At 35.8% G+C, this 17,303-nt stretch overlaps 1 protein-coding gene and 1 non-coding gene across 2 annotated transcripts; both read right to left on the bottom strand.

Annotated features, from left to right (window-relative positions):
• Positions 1–1,990: 1,990 nt before the first annotated feature.
• Positions 1,991–3,760, bottom strand: LOC131171197 (uncharacterized). The gene is made up of 2 exons (XM_058130666.1): positions 3,449–3,760; positions 1,991–2,812 (listed from the first exon to the last, which is right to left on the bottom strand). The coding sequence occupies exons 1-2, from the start codon at positions 3,758–3,760 to the stop codon at positions 1,991–1,993; spliced, it is 1,134 nt and encodes a 377-aa protein (XP_057986649.1).
• A 4,404-nt stretch (positions 3,761–8,164) lies between these two features.
• Positions 8,165–8,271, bottom strand: LOC131171529 (small nucleolar RNA R71). Its single transcript, XR_009142189.1, has one exon. It is a non-coding gene; the product is annotated as a small nucleolar RNA R71 (small nucleolar RNA).
• Between the last annotated feature and the right edge of the window lie 9,032 nt (positions 8,272–17,303).

The following is a 17,303-nucleotide window of genomic DNA, read 5'->3' as shown; positions in this document are numbered from 1 at the left end:
AATTGACCTGAAATTGTTACAGCAAAAAGTTAAGACATGGACAAACAACTTTCATGAAGAAACCTACCCCAAATTATGACCAGAACCAAATCAAATCATTGAGCAAAGTGAAGTTTACTGTACTGAGATTTCCAGAATTTTCATTTGAGCAGCAATGTTTGGAGGACTATAACTCTCTCTAGAAAACTCGGATTTAGGCGATTCTTGAACCGATGGAAACCTAAGGCATAGTAGAACATTTCATATGAAGAAAATTAGACCAAATTATGAACTTAACTTGATCAAATTACTGACCAAAGTTGGACCAAAAATCCAAAATCTAAACTTATTTTGGCCATAACTTGAGCTAAAAAACTCCAAATGGAGTGATTCAAAAAAGGAAATTCAACTAGACAAAATAAGGAACAACTTTCATGTTTACCATTTCCTCAAATTCCCACTGTAAAAATAACAAATGTAACAGTAAAAATGAAGCACCAAATCTGAAAATTTTGTTCAATTAGCATTAAGCTTAGAAATGGTATTGGCAACCAATACCAACAAGTTTTGAATACAACATGTGGTATGTTGGGAGTACTAAAACCAATGTACCTATTGTTTATGCAAAAGTCAACATTTTAGTTGACTAATGAAATGAATAGTGACATGAAAACTTGAAATTCAAAAATTGTGAAACTTAAAAATGCAAAATGCCCTAGTAGGCCTAATGTGATTGGTTTGGATAGTTTGGCATGCCAATAGGGTATTGTTTTAGCAGTACTGCGAAAGGAAAGGCTTTATGCCTGTATTCATGGCTTTATGCCCGTATTCATGGCTTTTATGCCCGTATTCATGGCTTTTATGCCGATTATGTGATATCATGGCTTTTTAGCCTGGTTGACGCCTGCGTCCCATGGTAGATAGGTTACTTGGGCATGGAAAAGTATAAGCGTGATTGAACCGATTATTAAAGAAAATACGAAAATTAAGAATCAGGAATGATTACAAAAATACAAAGAAGCTCAAGATCATGAAGAAAATAATTAATGAAATGCATGAAGAAGTTAATATCATAAAACATGATTAGCCCTCGACTAAACAATAAGTTAGTAATTATTCATTTCTTATGAACACAATAGCAAGGAAATTATTATTTTTATTTGCATATTATATTTTCTTGTATTATTTGCACCACTAAGCTTTATGCTTAAAGATTTGTGAGAGAGAGAGAGAGACCACGGTATTAAGTAAGCGCTCGATTACGCATAAGTGTCTGTGTCACCTCACCATCTGCATTGGTAGGACACTAGGTGTCATTTTGGTATTTTGTAATTGATTTTATTTTCTCATGTGTAAATGAACTTATGAAATGTAATTTGATGTTCATGTAAATAATGAGAATTGTGTTTGTAAATGGAAAAGTGAATGTTTATCTGTAATTTATATATGATTATCACATGTGATGAATGATTGAGAAATGAATGGTTGAAAAATGTTGAGATTTTGATAAATGGAATTGAGATGATTGAACATGAATATTGGAAGTGTTTTTCACACAGTTAGAAGAACTTTTTCTCCATTTGGATTTTCTTTAAAATTTTCGGAACCTCAAATAAATAATAATTTCGATAAATGGCTTAAATAAATCATATTTCATAAATTGGCTTCAAAAGCATGATACAAATTAAGTAAGGTATATTAGAGTGTGCCAGTACACCGTGTGGCATTACTTACTCGGGTATACTGTACACGGGTAAGGGGTGTCACATTCATATCCATCAACACAAGTATCAACACATATTCACATGTCCATATCCATCATATCCATCCTATTCTCCCTCTTTTTGTCATCACTCAAAAAGGAAACAGGAGAAAAGAAGCAAAAAGAATCATGTCAACCCAAATGTAAACGCAGTAAGGTGAACAGTAGCAAACTAAAAACCAATAGTAGCAAACAGACTAGTAAACTAAATATGCAAATAGGAAACTAAAAATCCAGATTAGATGGGAATCATTTAAGTCTTTTGCTCCTTCGAGTGGATTTGGAAGGCACCAACTTCTTCCTGGTGGGTTTAGCAGCAGGTGGCTGAGATCCTTGGTCTGCCACTTGATCATCCTTTTGTGGCTCATCTTCATCAGATGGTGGTTGAAGAGCAGCAGCTAGGGATTGGTAGGGATTCGACACAGTTGACTTAGACCTTTTCTTACCTTTCTTGGCTGCAGGGGCAGCAGCTGCAGAGAGTTGAGATGGAGCACTAGCTTGGTGATCCTTTAGAGTGGCTTCCTGTTGCTGCGTAGGGGCAGCAGCAGGTTCAACAGATGGTGCACTTGGAGGTTCAACAGGCAGCTCACTTTCAGGGTCTACAACCTTCTCACTATCATGCTCAGTAGGTACACCAGTTGCAGGACCAATTTCAGGTTCAATGACCTGTTCACTAGCATGCTCAACAGGGGCTTCTACTGCAGGTTCAAGCTCAGGTTCAGCTACTTGGTCACTTTCATGAGCCACAGCAGCTGGAGACTCACCAACCTTATTACTTGCACCCTTATCAGCAGAAACTTGAGTAGCAGCCTCAACTTTAGTGGGGAAACCAGTTTCCTTGGCCTGCTGAAGATCCACTATTAACTTCGTTAATTTCTCATTTTGAGTAAGCAAGTGACTCACTTTGTAGTCAATCACATCCACATATTTTCTCAGAATGTCAATGGACTGATGGGTTGAACTAAAGTGATCATTAACAGCAGCTCTTAACCCTTGAATCTCACTCAAAAATTCACTTGTAGAATCAGAACCAACCTTAGCTGAGGAAGAACCACCCTTTTCAAACCTTTTCTTTCTTCCATCAGTGTCAGAGTGTATTTCTCTAAGCACAATCAAATCAGTCCTAGAGCTTTCCTTAGAGACATTTACATTTAGCTCTTTAAACACAGCAGTCAAGAGATGTGCATAAGGCAGTTTTCCAATTCCATAAGCTTTGCACATGTTCTTGAAAATCAAATAAGCCAAATTCATCCTTACTTTGCTAACAATGTGCCACATAATACACATGTCCAGGTGACTCAAATAACCATAGCTACCAGACTTAGGACAGAAAATGTAGTTCACCATACTGTGAATGATTTTGATATGTTGAAGAGCTTTTGTGCTAGTGGACTTTTCGTTTGTTGCAGTGTTAGCAGGGAACACTTCGTTTTCAAATTCAACCAAATTAAAGCCTGCCACCCTAGCAACATCCTTATGTGTGGAAATTTTATTTCCATCATTAGGCAAGTTTAAAGCCGTAGCTATCAATTCAACAGAGACACCATATACACTGTCATTCAAAATCACCTCAAATTTATCCTCATCATCAACTGTTCGTAAAGTCCTATAAAAATCTTGAACAAGCCTAGGGTAATACTCATTTGTACATTCACACACATCCATCCATCCTTGAAACTCAAAAAGCTCTTTGAATTAAAAGTTTACCTGATTGAAGTACTCCCATTTGATAAATTTGCAATCTAACAGTGCTTTATCCACTGAGCCCGATGATTTTACGGTGCGCATTTTTCGTTGGGTATCAATCCCTGGCTTTTGTCGCTTCTTTTTCTTTTCTGGCATCGATACAGTGGGTTCGACAGCCTTGGATGGTTCGGAAGACCCACTTGTTGATTTCGATTCAGGTAGGTTTTTTTTCCCTTTCAATTTCTTTCGTAATGTACCAACAGGGATATCATCGGAGGCTGATGAAGATGAAGCAGCCGCAGCAGCGGGAGTCTTGCGTTTAACGTGAGCCATAAAAAGAAACAAAATTTAATAATGGCTTTCGGGAAGTGATGAACGAAGAAGAGGAGAGAAAGAGATGAGCGGATAGAGGAACAATGGCTTTTGGTAAGTGATGGGTTTGATTTGCCGGAAAAATGGGTTTATTTTGGGAGGTGTCGGGAACCGAAGCAGAGAAGAGAGAGGGTGACGGTTTCGTGTGGCAGAGGATTTTAAGTTCCCTTGAGTCCCGCGCTTTTCTATTCCAGCGTACTTTCTCTGAACCTGTTTTCTTCCTCTCTTTTTTTTTTATTTTAAACAAGTCTATCTATTTTTATATGCACAAATAAATATTTCTACATGTCTGACATAGCACTGAGAATGTAATATCAAATGTGAAAAGATAAATGCATAGCTGGACACCTAGAGAATTTCAAGCACAATCACCTTTTGGTTTGAGATTTGAACAGTACACAATATAGCAAACTAATTTTAGTAAAGCAATATTAGCATATAACTTAGTAAACTAATTTCTCGAGTACACAAACAAGTTAGCTAATTTTCTTTAGAGATTTCTCAGCAAACTTATATCACAGTAAATCACTCACACATTGAATAAAATGTAAAAACATGAAATTATTATGATTTCAATTTCAAGCAAGTGGTTCACACATACCAATTTCCCTTCTAATTCTACAAAAGGTTTCTTCATTAAGAGGTTTTGTAAAAATGTCAGCAAGTTGATTTTCAGAGGCAACAAACTCTATTTTGATATTTCCATTTTGAACATGATCTCTAATAAAATGATGTCTGATCTCAATATGTTTTGTTCTTGAATGTTGGACTGGATTTTTGATCAAGTTTATGGCACTTGTGTTGTCACACCTAATTGGAACAAGATTATATTTTAAACCAAAATCTTCCAATTGTTGTTTCATCCATAAGATTTGAGCAACACAACTACCAGCAGCTATATATTCTGCCTCAGCTGTAGATAAAGCTACTGAAGTTTGTTTCTTACTGTGCCAAGAAACTAGTGCAAGACCAAGAAATTGACAAGTACCTGAAGTACTTTTTCTATCCAGTCTACTTCCAGCAAAATCAGAATCACTATAACCAAAAAGATTAAATGATTCACATTTTGGATACCATAAACCAATTGAGTGTGTGCCAATGAGATATCTAAAGATCCTTTTAACTGCACTTAGATGGGATTCTTTTGGACATGATTGAAATCTTGCACACAAGCAAACACTAAAGTGTATGTCTGGCCTAGAAGCAGTAAGATACAAAAGAGAGCCAATCATACATCTATAAAGCTTGGTATCTACTTCTTTACCTTTTTCATCAATGTCCATTTTAATTGTTGAACTCATAGGAGTGCCCATGCTCTGCACATCTTCCATCTTAAATTTCTTTAGCATATCCTTGATGTACTTTGATTGATTTATGAAGATGCCATCTTTCATTTGCTTAATTTGAAGTCCAAGGAAGAATGTGAGCTCACCCATCATGCTCATTTCAAATTCATTCTGCATAATCTTAGAAAATTTCTTGCAAAGAGATTCGTTAGTAGCACCAAAAATTATATCATCAACATAAATTTGCACAATGAGTGTAACGCCCTCACCGTAGGTAGTCCGTACATTTTACTGTTCCGATGACTAATGTCTGTTCGGACAGTCAGGATGTTTGGAACTACACTTAAATTATAGTGAGGAGGCATAAATTAATGAAATAAATATTAAAAAAAATAGGAAAAATTTTGAGAAATAAAATAAAATTTAGAGAATTTATTAATTGGTATAAAAAATAAAAATAATCCGATGAGCACCATGAAAGGTATTTTGGTCATTTCACCCCTAGAGGTGAATTTTGACTTAAATGTCAAATTAAAATTTGGAAATAGAATAATTAACATAAATTAATTTTATGAATTTGAATTTGAAAAATGAGAAGAGAAAGAAGAAGAAAAGAAAAGAAAAGGAAAGAAAAGAAAAGGAAAGAAAGGAAATAGATTTATGAAATTTAAAAACAATAAAGTACACATAAATGTATATATATAAATAACCACAAGAGACAAAACCCCTGATGCATACATTTTGCATAATCATTTAGATTTAATTTGATAGCCATTTTATTTGATTATTAGTCACTTTTAGCTAATTTCATTAGTTATTTAGTTAGTTTTTCATAATTGTCAATTTTGGATTAATTTGTAATTTTTACTTTATTTTGTAGGAAAAATGGTGTTTTTGAAGGACTGAAGAGAAATTTTGCCATTGAGGAGTGACTTCTACAGCCAAAGATGTCAAAAACAAGTTTTCAAGCTGAAATATGCATTGACCAAATTGTGCATAACTTGCCGCATAAGCTATGCAGATCTGCATAAGGAGAAAAATCACTGTTCCAATACCTGCCGAAATGTGCATAAGGAGACTGCATAGCTTATGCACATTCACGCCTCCCTTATGCACTCTCACGGAATTGTGCATAACCTATGCACCAAGTCATGCAGTTTCGCATAAGTGAACCAGAACGGTAAAGCGCATAAGGGACTGCATAACTTATGCAGTCCACTTATGCAGTCCCATAAAGGTTTCATTAATGAGCTGGCAGAAGATTCCCTCAGATAATTCCTCCTAGAACACACCATTTTAGGGCTCCATGTCAGAAAAATGCTATAAATAGTCTCATTTCCCATTTTAGAAGGGGGGAGACAAGGAGCAGAAAAAGGAAAGGAGAAGAGAGGCAGAATTTGAGGAGTCACTTTCACCTTCCACACCATTTTCAACCAAGATTTGCAGATTTCTTTCTTTCCTTACATTTTTCTACATTTCTAGTGTTTAATTTCTTATTCCTTAGCTTAGATTAAAGCTTTATTTCCATTTAAACTCATTATATCTTGTAAGCATTATGGATAGTGAGTAGTTTACTTTTGATTCTGGAGTAAGGGTTGTAATATTTGAGATATTTTGTGGATTTTGATTGGGTAATCCATATTTTGTGGTCTTAATGAGTTTTATTCATTTCTTGTGTACTTAATGACATGCTTAGTGTAGGATCCCATTAAGTAATGTTCTTAATCCATGGTTGAAGCACCGAAAGGAGAAGGCCTTGTGATAGATAATCAAGGAATTGGACTTAATTAACTTAGACCTAGAAATAGGCTAAGGATTAAGAGGATTCACAGATTAATTAAAGAACTTAATGGGTCTTAATTAACTCTAAGTCCACGAAAGTAGGATTAGATTAATTAAGGCACTCTTTGTCTCACTCGAAAGGGAATTCAAAGGATTTAAGAATTAATCTCCTTAAAACCCATAAGTTTCATAAAATTGGATAACCGATCTAAAATCCCAAAATAGCTCGAATATGAAATCCCGAACTCCGGAATCACCTTTTTATCATTGCTAATTTTCAATTGAATTTAATTGCTTGCCATTTTAAAATCTTGCCATATTTCAACTTGCTTATTTCAATTTGATGCAATTTTAGTTTAATTAATACATTGTTGGATAGATTATTAATTTTGCACATATAGATTTCACATTCTCAATACTCATCAATTCATTACTTTAATTTCAAAAATACTTCGATTTAGTCAACTTTTATATAAAAAATTCAATCATTAACACAACTCCTCGTGGGAACGATATCTTTACTGTATTACTTGTACGACCCGTGTACTTGCGGTTGGGCCACATCAAGTTTTTGGCGCCGTTGCCGGGGAGTTGTTTGTTTAAGATTGAATTCTTGATTATTTTAGTTGTTTTTAGTTTTATTTTTGTTATCTTTTCATTTTGTGTTTGTTTGTTCTTTTTCAGGTACTTTTAATCTTTTATGAGAAGAGCTAGAAGCACAAGTGACACATCCTTATTGTTTGATCCTGAAATTGAGAAATTTTGTAAGGCCAACAAGAAAGAAACCAGAAAAAGAAAAGAAGCTTTGAGAGAAACTGAATTAGAAGCAGACATGGCTGATGAAAGAATTAGAATTGGTGGTAATATTGGAAATGATCGAAACAATGAAAATGCAGCCCAAGGTGAAGAGGTTGTAAATGCTAACGTGCCTAGGGGAAGTATGATGGATCATGCTTTTCCTCGTTTTGATGACTTGAGAGAGAGCATAGCAAGACCAAGAATTGATGCAAATAGTTACAAGATGGATTTTGGAGTTCTTCAAATGATTCAAAATTCTCAATTTGGAGGACATCCTTCTGAAAATCCACACACACATCTGAAGAAGTTTGTTATGATCTGTGACATGCAAAAACAACCTGGAGTGTCTGATGATGCAGCAAGATTGAAGCTATTCCCATTCTCTTTGAAAGATAGAGCATTGGATTGGCTTGATTCTTTACCTCACAACTCCATTACAAATTGGGAGCAACTCACTGATGCATTTCTTGCACAATATTTTCCACCTGGAAAAACTCAAGAACTGAGGAATCAAATGACAGCTTTCAGACCAAGAGAAGATGAAACTCTTTATGAGTCATGGATGAGATGGAAGGAATTAGAGAGACAATGCCCACATCATGCCATTCCAAAATGGATGATAAACCAGAATTTTTACACCAATGTCACTCCTGCAATTAGAGGGATTATTGATGCTCAAATAGGAGGGGAATTTATTATGAAGCATGAAGATGAAGCTTATGAGCTATTGGAGAAAATTGCAAAGAATACTCATCTTTGGAGTAGTCCAAGAGGACCAGCTCCAACTCAAAAGAGGCAAGCTGCTGGAATGTATGATCTTGATCCATTCAACATGATTAATGCAAAGTTTGATGCACTTACAAATGTCTTGGCTAAGAAGATGGAAGATTTAAGTATGTTGGTTAGTTCATCATCATCATCTGGAAGTTCACAACAAGTTGCTTATGCAGAGGGAACTACCAGCTGTGGAGTAGACTATGGAGAACAAGCTGCATATGTTGGTAATTATGGAAACAAGCAAATGGGGATTCCTTACTCTCAAACTTATAATCCAACTTGGAGGAATCATCCCAACTTTTCATGGGGAAATCAGCAAAATCAAGTCCAAAATCAGAATTTTCAACCACAACAGCAACAAGGAATTCCATATCAGCAAAATAGGCAACCATTGCCTAATTTCCAGCAGAAAAATATGAATCCTCCTCCAAAACAGCAAGAACAAAATTCCACCACAGAAGCTTTATTGCAACAGATTCTTGCTAACCAAAATAAGCATGATGAGGAGATGAGAGAGATGAAAGCAAGGCTGGAACAAATGCAAACACACAATAGGATGCTGGAAAATCAGATTGCACAACAAGCATGCTCATCAAGTACCAATTCTATGGGAAAACTTCCTAGTCAAACAGAAAATCCAAGGGAGCAATGTCATGCCATCACACTGAGGAGTGGTAAAATAGTGCATACTGAGAAGAGTGAAAAAGTTGAGAAGAGAGAAAATGAGAAAGATGTCAAGGGAGATGAAAAACAAGAGAGTGCAGAAAAAGGTAAAGAGGAGGTTGAAGAGAAAGAAGAGAAATACATACCTCCAGAGCCTTACAAGCCACAGCTTCCCTTTCCACAGAGATTTCAAAAAGCCAAGCTTGATAAGCAATTTGGGAAGTTCTTAGAGGTTTTGAAGAAGCTATACATAAATGTGCCTTTTATTGATGCTCTTTCACAAATGCCCTCTTATGCAAAATTCTTAAAAGAAATCCTCTCAAATAAGAGGAGACTTGAAGATTATGAGACTGTAGCCTTAACTGAGGAATGCAGTGCTATCCTCCAAAGGAAACTTCCTCCAAAGCTCAAGGATCCAGGGAGTTTTTCCATTCCATGCCATATTGGGGAATCATGTTCTATAAAAGCTTTATGTGATTTAGGGGCTAGTGTAAGCCTTATGCCCCTCTCCATCTATGAGAAGCTCAACATGGGAGATCTTAAGCCAACCCACATTTCTCTTCAGTTAGCTGATAGATCAATTAAGTATCCTGAAGGGATTTTAGAGAATGTGCCTCTGAACGTTGGGAAATTCTATATACCTGTTGACTTTGTCATCTTGGACATGGAAGAGGATTCTAATATCCCAATCATTTTGGGGAGGCCTTTCCTAGCTACAGCTGGTGCTTTGATTGACGTGAAAGGTGAAAAGCTTACTCTTAGAGTCGGAGAGGATCATTTAGTCTTCAACATTGGCAATGATAAGAAGAAGCAACATGAAGATGTAGACTCTTGTTTGAGAATTGATATAGTTGATGAGTTAGTAAAAGAGCACTTTAGAAAGAGCTATCCGAAGGCTTCTCTTGAAAGTTGTCTTATCCATGAAGGGAGTATCAATGATAAAAATCCAAAAGAGGCTGCATTTGCACAACATTTAAAGGGTAATCCACCTTGTCATATGGCATCAATCTTTCAACTTGAGCAAGTGGAGAAAAGTGAGGTCAAGCAACCATCTCTCAAAGAAAAAGATACACCAAAGGTTGTCAAGAAAGAAATGGTCGGATTTTTAGACAAAGCAACAAGGATCTTCTCATGTGATGGAAAGAAAATGAAGTATAGATTCATTGAAGCACCTATTGAAAATAGAGGCAATAAATTCCAATTCCAGCCACCATGAAAAATGACAAAAATCCAGCTAAGGACTATAAATTAGCGCTCTTGGGAGGCACCCCAAGTTCTTTTATTTTGCTTTTGTTGATTTACTTTTATTTACATTACTTTTGTTTTTATCTTAAATCTCCCCAAATTTAATTTTTGACATTGTTGAATCTTGTCCCTTGTAGATGTATTTCAATGGAGGAAGGTTGGTGAACTGCTGGGGAGTGATTCTTAATCTGAAATTTTGTCCTTCAACTCTCCCAAAAATTGATTGATTTTTTTACTGCATAACCTGTGCAGGAGCTGCTATCTGGTTTATGCAGAAGAAATTCTGCAGCAAAGAGGGTGTCTGCAGCAGATTACTTATGTTCTTGGTGAGGTTGGATGTGTAACCTTTTAATATTTGTGCTTATAATGTTAATATGGAGGTAAGTGAGTCATTTTTGCAGTTTTGAACTTATTTGGGTTGTGGGATTCAAGGTAGATATGCTGCATTTTTTTTCTTGGCATGACTTGGGGAGTTCATCATTTGTAGATAAATGCAACTTTATGCAGATTTTATTGAGTTTTAATGTGCTAAATGTTGATTTGCAGATTTGAGTCAAAATGGCATGGGTCACAAATGCCTTTTATGCAGGATCCATCTTCTACAAGCTTGTGTGATGCATTTTTGATGAACTTTGTATATATTGATGTGTTTTTGGTGAAAATTTCTCATGGTTTATGCTTCATAGAATTATATTTCTTCATTCTAGGGTATTTTTCACACTTGCAAATCATGTTCCATTGCAATCTTAATCTTGTTGAATTGTGCATAAGCAAATGCATAGCTTATGCAATCCTGCATAACCACAATTCTTGCCATTTTCATTCATATTGCAAAGTGCATGAGAAGAGTGCATAGCTTATACAACTCTGCATAGCCTAATTTTGTCAAATTTCATATTTTTCGAAACCTGCATAAGCAGAGTGCATGACTTATGCACATTTGCATAACTTCAAATTCTTCATTTTCTCTCTCTGCCGAAGTCTGCATAAGGAGAATGCATGACTTATGCACTTCTGCATAACCAGAAACTCCAAAAATCAAAACCTGCCGAGGGGTGCATAAGCAGAGTGCATAACTTATGCACTTCCGCATGACCAAAAACTCTGATTTTCTCTCTCTGCCGAAGTCTGCATAAGCAGAGTGCATAACTTATGCACTTCCGCATGACCAAAAACTCTGATTTTCTCTCTCTTCCGAGACCTGCATAAGGAGAGTGCATGACTTATGCACTTCCGCATAACCAAAAATTCTGAATTCCAAAACCTGCTGAGAGGTGCATAAGCAGAGTGCATGACTTATGCACTTCTGCATAACCACAAACCCAAAATTCCAAAACCCACCGAGGAGTGCATAAGCAGAGTGCATAGCTTATGCACAACTGCATGACCACCAACCCAAAATCTCAAAACTTGCCAAGAGGTGCATAAGCAGAGTGCATAGCTTATGCACAACTGCATGACCACATTTTCCAAACACCAAAACTTGCCGAGACCTGCATAAGGAGGGTGCATGACTTATGCACTTCCGCATAACCATCAATTCTGAATTCCAAAACCTGCCGAGAGGTGCATAAGCAGAGTGCATAACTTATGCACTTCCGCATAACCACACTCTCCAAAAGTTAAAACCTGCTGAGACTTGCATAAGGAGAGTGCATAACTTATGCACTTCCGCATGACCACACTCTCAAAAAAAAAAAAAAAAAACATGCTGAGACTTGCATAAGGAGAGTGCACGGCTTATGCACTCTTGCATGACCACAATTCCTACACTTCCATTTTTAGCCGAAACTTGCATAAGTCAGCGCATAAGCTATGCACTCTTGCATAATCAGTTTTTCACACTCTTTATCTTCCACCAAAACCTGCATAAGAGAGTGCATAAGTTATGCACACTCATTCTCCCCTTATGCAGTTTTACACATGTCCTGTTCAAATCAAAATTTGTTTTCGGCACCCATTTTCCTTTTGAATATACTGCACAGGCTGTGAATCCTCTTATGCAAATATTTTGCATAGCCTGTGCAGTCCTTATTGCCACTCATGCAGAACCACACGGCTTATGCACCCTACTTATGCACCTGTTTTGGATAGCACTTTACTCTGCATAACCTGTGCAGCTTCTTATGCATCCCCATTATATCTTGAATTCTCATCTGCTCTATACCAGGTAACTCTTTCTTTTTGCTCTTAAATTTCATTAATCCTGGTTATTCCCTTTGCTTTGAGTTTTTATAATACACTGCTTGAGACATTGAGGACAATGTCTAATTTTGAGTTTGGGGGTGCACATTTTGATTTTTGCTTCATTTTTCACATTTTGAGTATAGGAACATCTCATCCCATTTCATTTACATATATTGTAAATATTTTACATATACATCCACACATACATATACATAACACATTTACACACACATTATACATCACTTAGAAATTGTACACATTGCATACAAATAGACTTCCTCCATTTAGTTAATGCATTACTCATTTTTAGGAATCATGCATCATGCATTAAATTCTTTTGCCAAATCCCTTGAGTATTGAAAAGTTGCCTATGAGAGTGATTTGACTTACCTTTAGTTGGGTTTGTGGATTGAAAGTTTCCTAAGAGGTGCAAAGTTTTGAAGTGTTATCCCTTGCCTATATCTTCTTAGCCAAAAAGCCACCCAACTAGTCATTTGGAGATGGAAGTGTTTAGAGGGAGTTATTGGATATAAGGTAGTCAAATGATGTCTCACCAATCCTAGAACAAATTTTCTAAACCTTTCAAGGCGAAATACCAGCTTATACTTGAAAAGAGAGATGATTAGGCATTTTTTTTATTTAAACCTTCTCATTTTAAACCTTTGGCCTTTTTCCTAATTAAAATTAACCCTTGCAAACCCCTTTGAACCTTTTTATTCCTAATTTTTCTTGAAACCCTTATTGCTACCTAGCCAATGAACCAAACACTCCAACCCTTTTCATGAGGATAATTGAATATTAGGTACACTTTATACTCTGATATTAAAATATATATATATATATATATATATATATATATATATATATATATATATACAATAAAAGGGAGAAAAAATGCTTGTCATCTTGTAAAAGTGCTAGTATATGTGCTTTTCACTATTGTCATTCAAATTGAAAGAAATCCACCCAAAGTATTAAAAGGAATGAGTTTGGGGGTGGCAATTTTAGGGACAATCATAAAAAAGAAAATGCAAGATACAAGTTTAAAGTATCAAAATGTCCCTCCATTTTTATGTGTTTTGTAAACTATGCTAGCACTTGACAATTCTCATTATGTATTTCTCTCCTCCATATATATATATAAAAAAAAAAGAGAGAAAAAGAAAAAAAAAGTATAATAAAATAAGAAATGTACCTCATGTTGTCAAGATTGAAAATATTCTCATGCTTTGAATCCTTTTTACCCATTTTTCTTCTTAGCCTCATTTTTGAACCCCATGGCCCCATTACATCCCTAAAAAGACTTTTGATCTCTTGATAGTATTTGCTACATTAGTGGAGATAGGAGTAGGGAATTTGCCTATGGGATTGGAAAATTATCCATTCATTCATTTAATTCCATCATTCTATATAGAGACACTTTGACTATTGATTATTCTAGAATTCCTTTTGAGCATGACTCTCTCTTTTGATTGGTTGGTTTGGGGATTTTGAATGATAATTGACTTGATGGCTAAGCGGTGAAAGCTTGGATAAGCATTAGATTCTTTGCATTTTGAAGGATGGGTATATGGATTGTTGGTATGGCTAAAGGTTTGTTTAGTTACTTTAATAGGTAATTTTCATAGCTCTTTGGATAAGGCATCCCTAAAAATTTTGCATTACATTTTAAAGTTTGCTTGAGGACAAGCAAAAGCTTGAGTTTGGGGGTATTTGATGCATACATTTTGCATAATCATTTAGGTTTAATTTCATAGCCATTTTATTTGATTATTAGTCACTTTTAGCTAATTTCATTAGTTATTTAGTTAGTTTTTCATAATTGTCAATTTTGGATTAATTTGTAATTTTTACTTTATTTTCTAGGAAAAATGGTGTTTTTGAAGGACTGAAGAGAAATTTTGCCATTGAGGAGTGACTTCTACAGCCAAAGATGTCAAAAATAAGTTTTCAAGCTGAAATATGCATTGACCAAATTGTGCATAACTTGCCGCATAAGCTATGCAGATCTGCATAAGGAGAAAAATCACTGTTCCAATACCTGCCGAAATGTGCATAAGGAGACTGCATAGCTTATGCACATTCACGCCTCCCTTATGCACTCTCACGGAATTGTGCATAACCTATGCACCATGTAACGGCTCCGCCCACTAGTGATATTGTCCGCTCTGGGCCAAAGCCCTCACGGTTTTGAAACGTGTCAATAGGGGTTACGAACTGTCAACTTATGAACCAAGCATCTCTCCCGTGTTTTGTCGATGTGGGATTTGCCTAGGGTGTTACAATCCACCCCCCTTATGGGACTCAGCGTCCTCGCTCTCCCTCTCTCTTGCTGTCCACCCTTGTGCTCCCTCTCCACCATTTTTGTCAAGCTTTCAAGCTTGATTTTCCAAGCTTCCACACACCAAAACTCATAGCTCCCTTTACAAAAAATACTCCCTACACCCTAAGGAAGCTTTAGATACCCATTTGAAGAAGAGAAATTGAAGTTTGGTAAGACACCCAAAAAGGTTAGTGCATTAATCCCTCTTCTTCTCTTTATTAAACATGAAAAGCATGTTTTGCTAAGCATAAATACCATTAAAACAAAAAGAAAATCTAGAGGAAAGAACCCTTGAATTTTTGGCAGCCATGGAACTTGAAATTTATTGCTTTTAAGTGATGAAAAATGGTTCTATGAGAATGTGTAATTAGTTGAAATGTTTGGGTGTTTGATTGTGTAGTGTTTGTGTAAATTTGAAACTTTGAAAACTAGGGTTTGTGTAAATGTTGAGGACTTTGTGTAAAATGTTGAAATTGATCTATTGGGATGAGATTGTTGCTTATAGAAGTGTATTGCATGCAAATTGAAGTAAGGAAGTTGGAGGAGATTAAGTTTTGGAAGTGTCAATTTTCTGCAGGTTGTGTTTGTTGAGGGCAGTGTACATTTTAGGCCATAAATAAAATTATGTGACCCCAATTGGTATGAGGTCAATTGGAGGTGAAAATAGACCCAAAATAGCCCATTTTCCATGAAGAAACCATGCCCAAATTCTGTCCAAAACTTGACCTAAAAACTGCCCAAATTCGGATTTCCCTGCAACCCAACCCAGAAAATGACCAAATGAACAGTATGTGTTCATTTGGTCATAACTCTCTCTATACTGGTCCAAATGACCTAAAATTTTAACCATGGAAAGTTTAGACATAGGGCTACACTTTTCATGAAGACTACTTAACCCAGTTTTGCCTTTAACCAATTCAAATTGTTAGCACAAGTTGGGTCACTGAAACTGCCAACCCAGAAAATGTCCCAAAATACTATTCCTTTGGTATTTTGACCATAACTTGAGTTCTATAACTCCAAATTCAGTGATTCAAAAACTGAAATTCAAGTTTAAACATAGAGGAGCAATTGTTATGAAGAAAGTGTGACTAAATAGACATCCTAACCTAGTCAAATTCTTAGATAAAGATAACACATCAACATGAACCTAAAGAAAGGTTCATGGGAAAAATGCTATATATGATAATTAAAATACTCATAAGGATAATTAAATATTAAAAATGATATGAATATGTAAATTGGGACTAATCTCCTATTAATATGAAATTTATGGTACTAATTAACAGTACCAGAAAATAGTAACAGTGAATAGTGCTAAAATAATTAAAAATGTTTAATTGCCCATAGTATACCTAGACTTATTTATTTAGTTTGGATAAATTGGTATACCAATTAGGGACCACAGATAGCGATCGCTACAGGCAAATCATGAGCGGCAATATATGTGTGGTGTGATTGTTCTACAGGCTATATGCCTACTTGCGGCCATTGTGCCTACTTTATTTACGGCTTTACAAGCTTTGGCAGTCTCGTGCTGCGGTGGCCTCGTGCTACGGATGTATCTGAGGGTAGACATATGGCTGTCTAACCGTATACTCCGTGTATCCAGCTTTATAATTTGTTATAGGTTTCATGGGCATTGATAATAATTAATTAATCTGAATATACAATAAGTAAGCAGGAAAGATCCCAATAATGTTAATTGTTTCCAAAGAGCAATAAAAATGTAAAAGACCCAGAAATTATGATTTGTAAATATTAATTCAATTGTTTAATTATTGTTATTATAAATTATGCACCACTAAGTATTATGCTTAGCATGTTGGTTTCCATCGCGTAGTCGAAGATCGTGATCGCCACAGTAGTATTTGGGAGTTCCGGATCGCCATCGAGTCACCTCCGGTCTGTTTGTATTTTGGTAGGGCCCATGTGTAGACTAGTATTTTAGTTCATTATGTTTAGTCATGATGTATTTTATTTTGGACTTGTAATTAAACTTTGAGATTGAAATGAAAACTTGTAATTTATTATCTATGAATTTATATATGAATGCAATAGATGATACTTCATTTTTAGATCTCATAAATAATTGTAAATGATATGATACAAGAGAATATGATATGAAAATGTGTGAAATGAATATGGACATGTTAACAAGTGATTAGTGGAACGCTTGGATGCTAATAAAATAAGGAGGCTACGTCGGGTCTCCACGAAATAAGATATAAAAAAATTCTACACATAAATTACGACTTAAATGACATTAAAATTTACAATAAAAATTACAAGACAAGATAGGGTGCTCCGGCACCGAATGTGGCACTTCTTGCTCGGCTACACAATAGACGGGTGAGGGGCGTCACATTTAGTGGTATCAGAGCACTAAATGTGACGCCCCTCAACCGTCTATTATGTAGCCGAGCAAGAAGTGCCACATTCG

Source organism: Hevea brasiliensis, chromosome 12 (genome assembly GCF_030052815.1).
Source record: "Hevea brasiliensis isolate MT/VB/25A 57/8 chromosome 12, ASM3005281v1, whole genome shotgun sequence".
Classification (NCBI taxonomy): Eukaryota; Viridiplantae; Streptophyta; class Magnoliopsida; order Malpighiales; family Euphorbiaceae; genus Hevea; species Hevea brasiliensis.
Note: the sequence above shows the minus strand (reverse complement) of the source record. Positions and strands in the feature narration are given on the sequence as shown.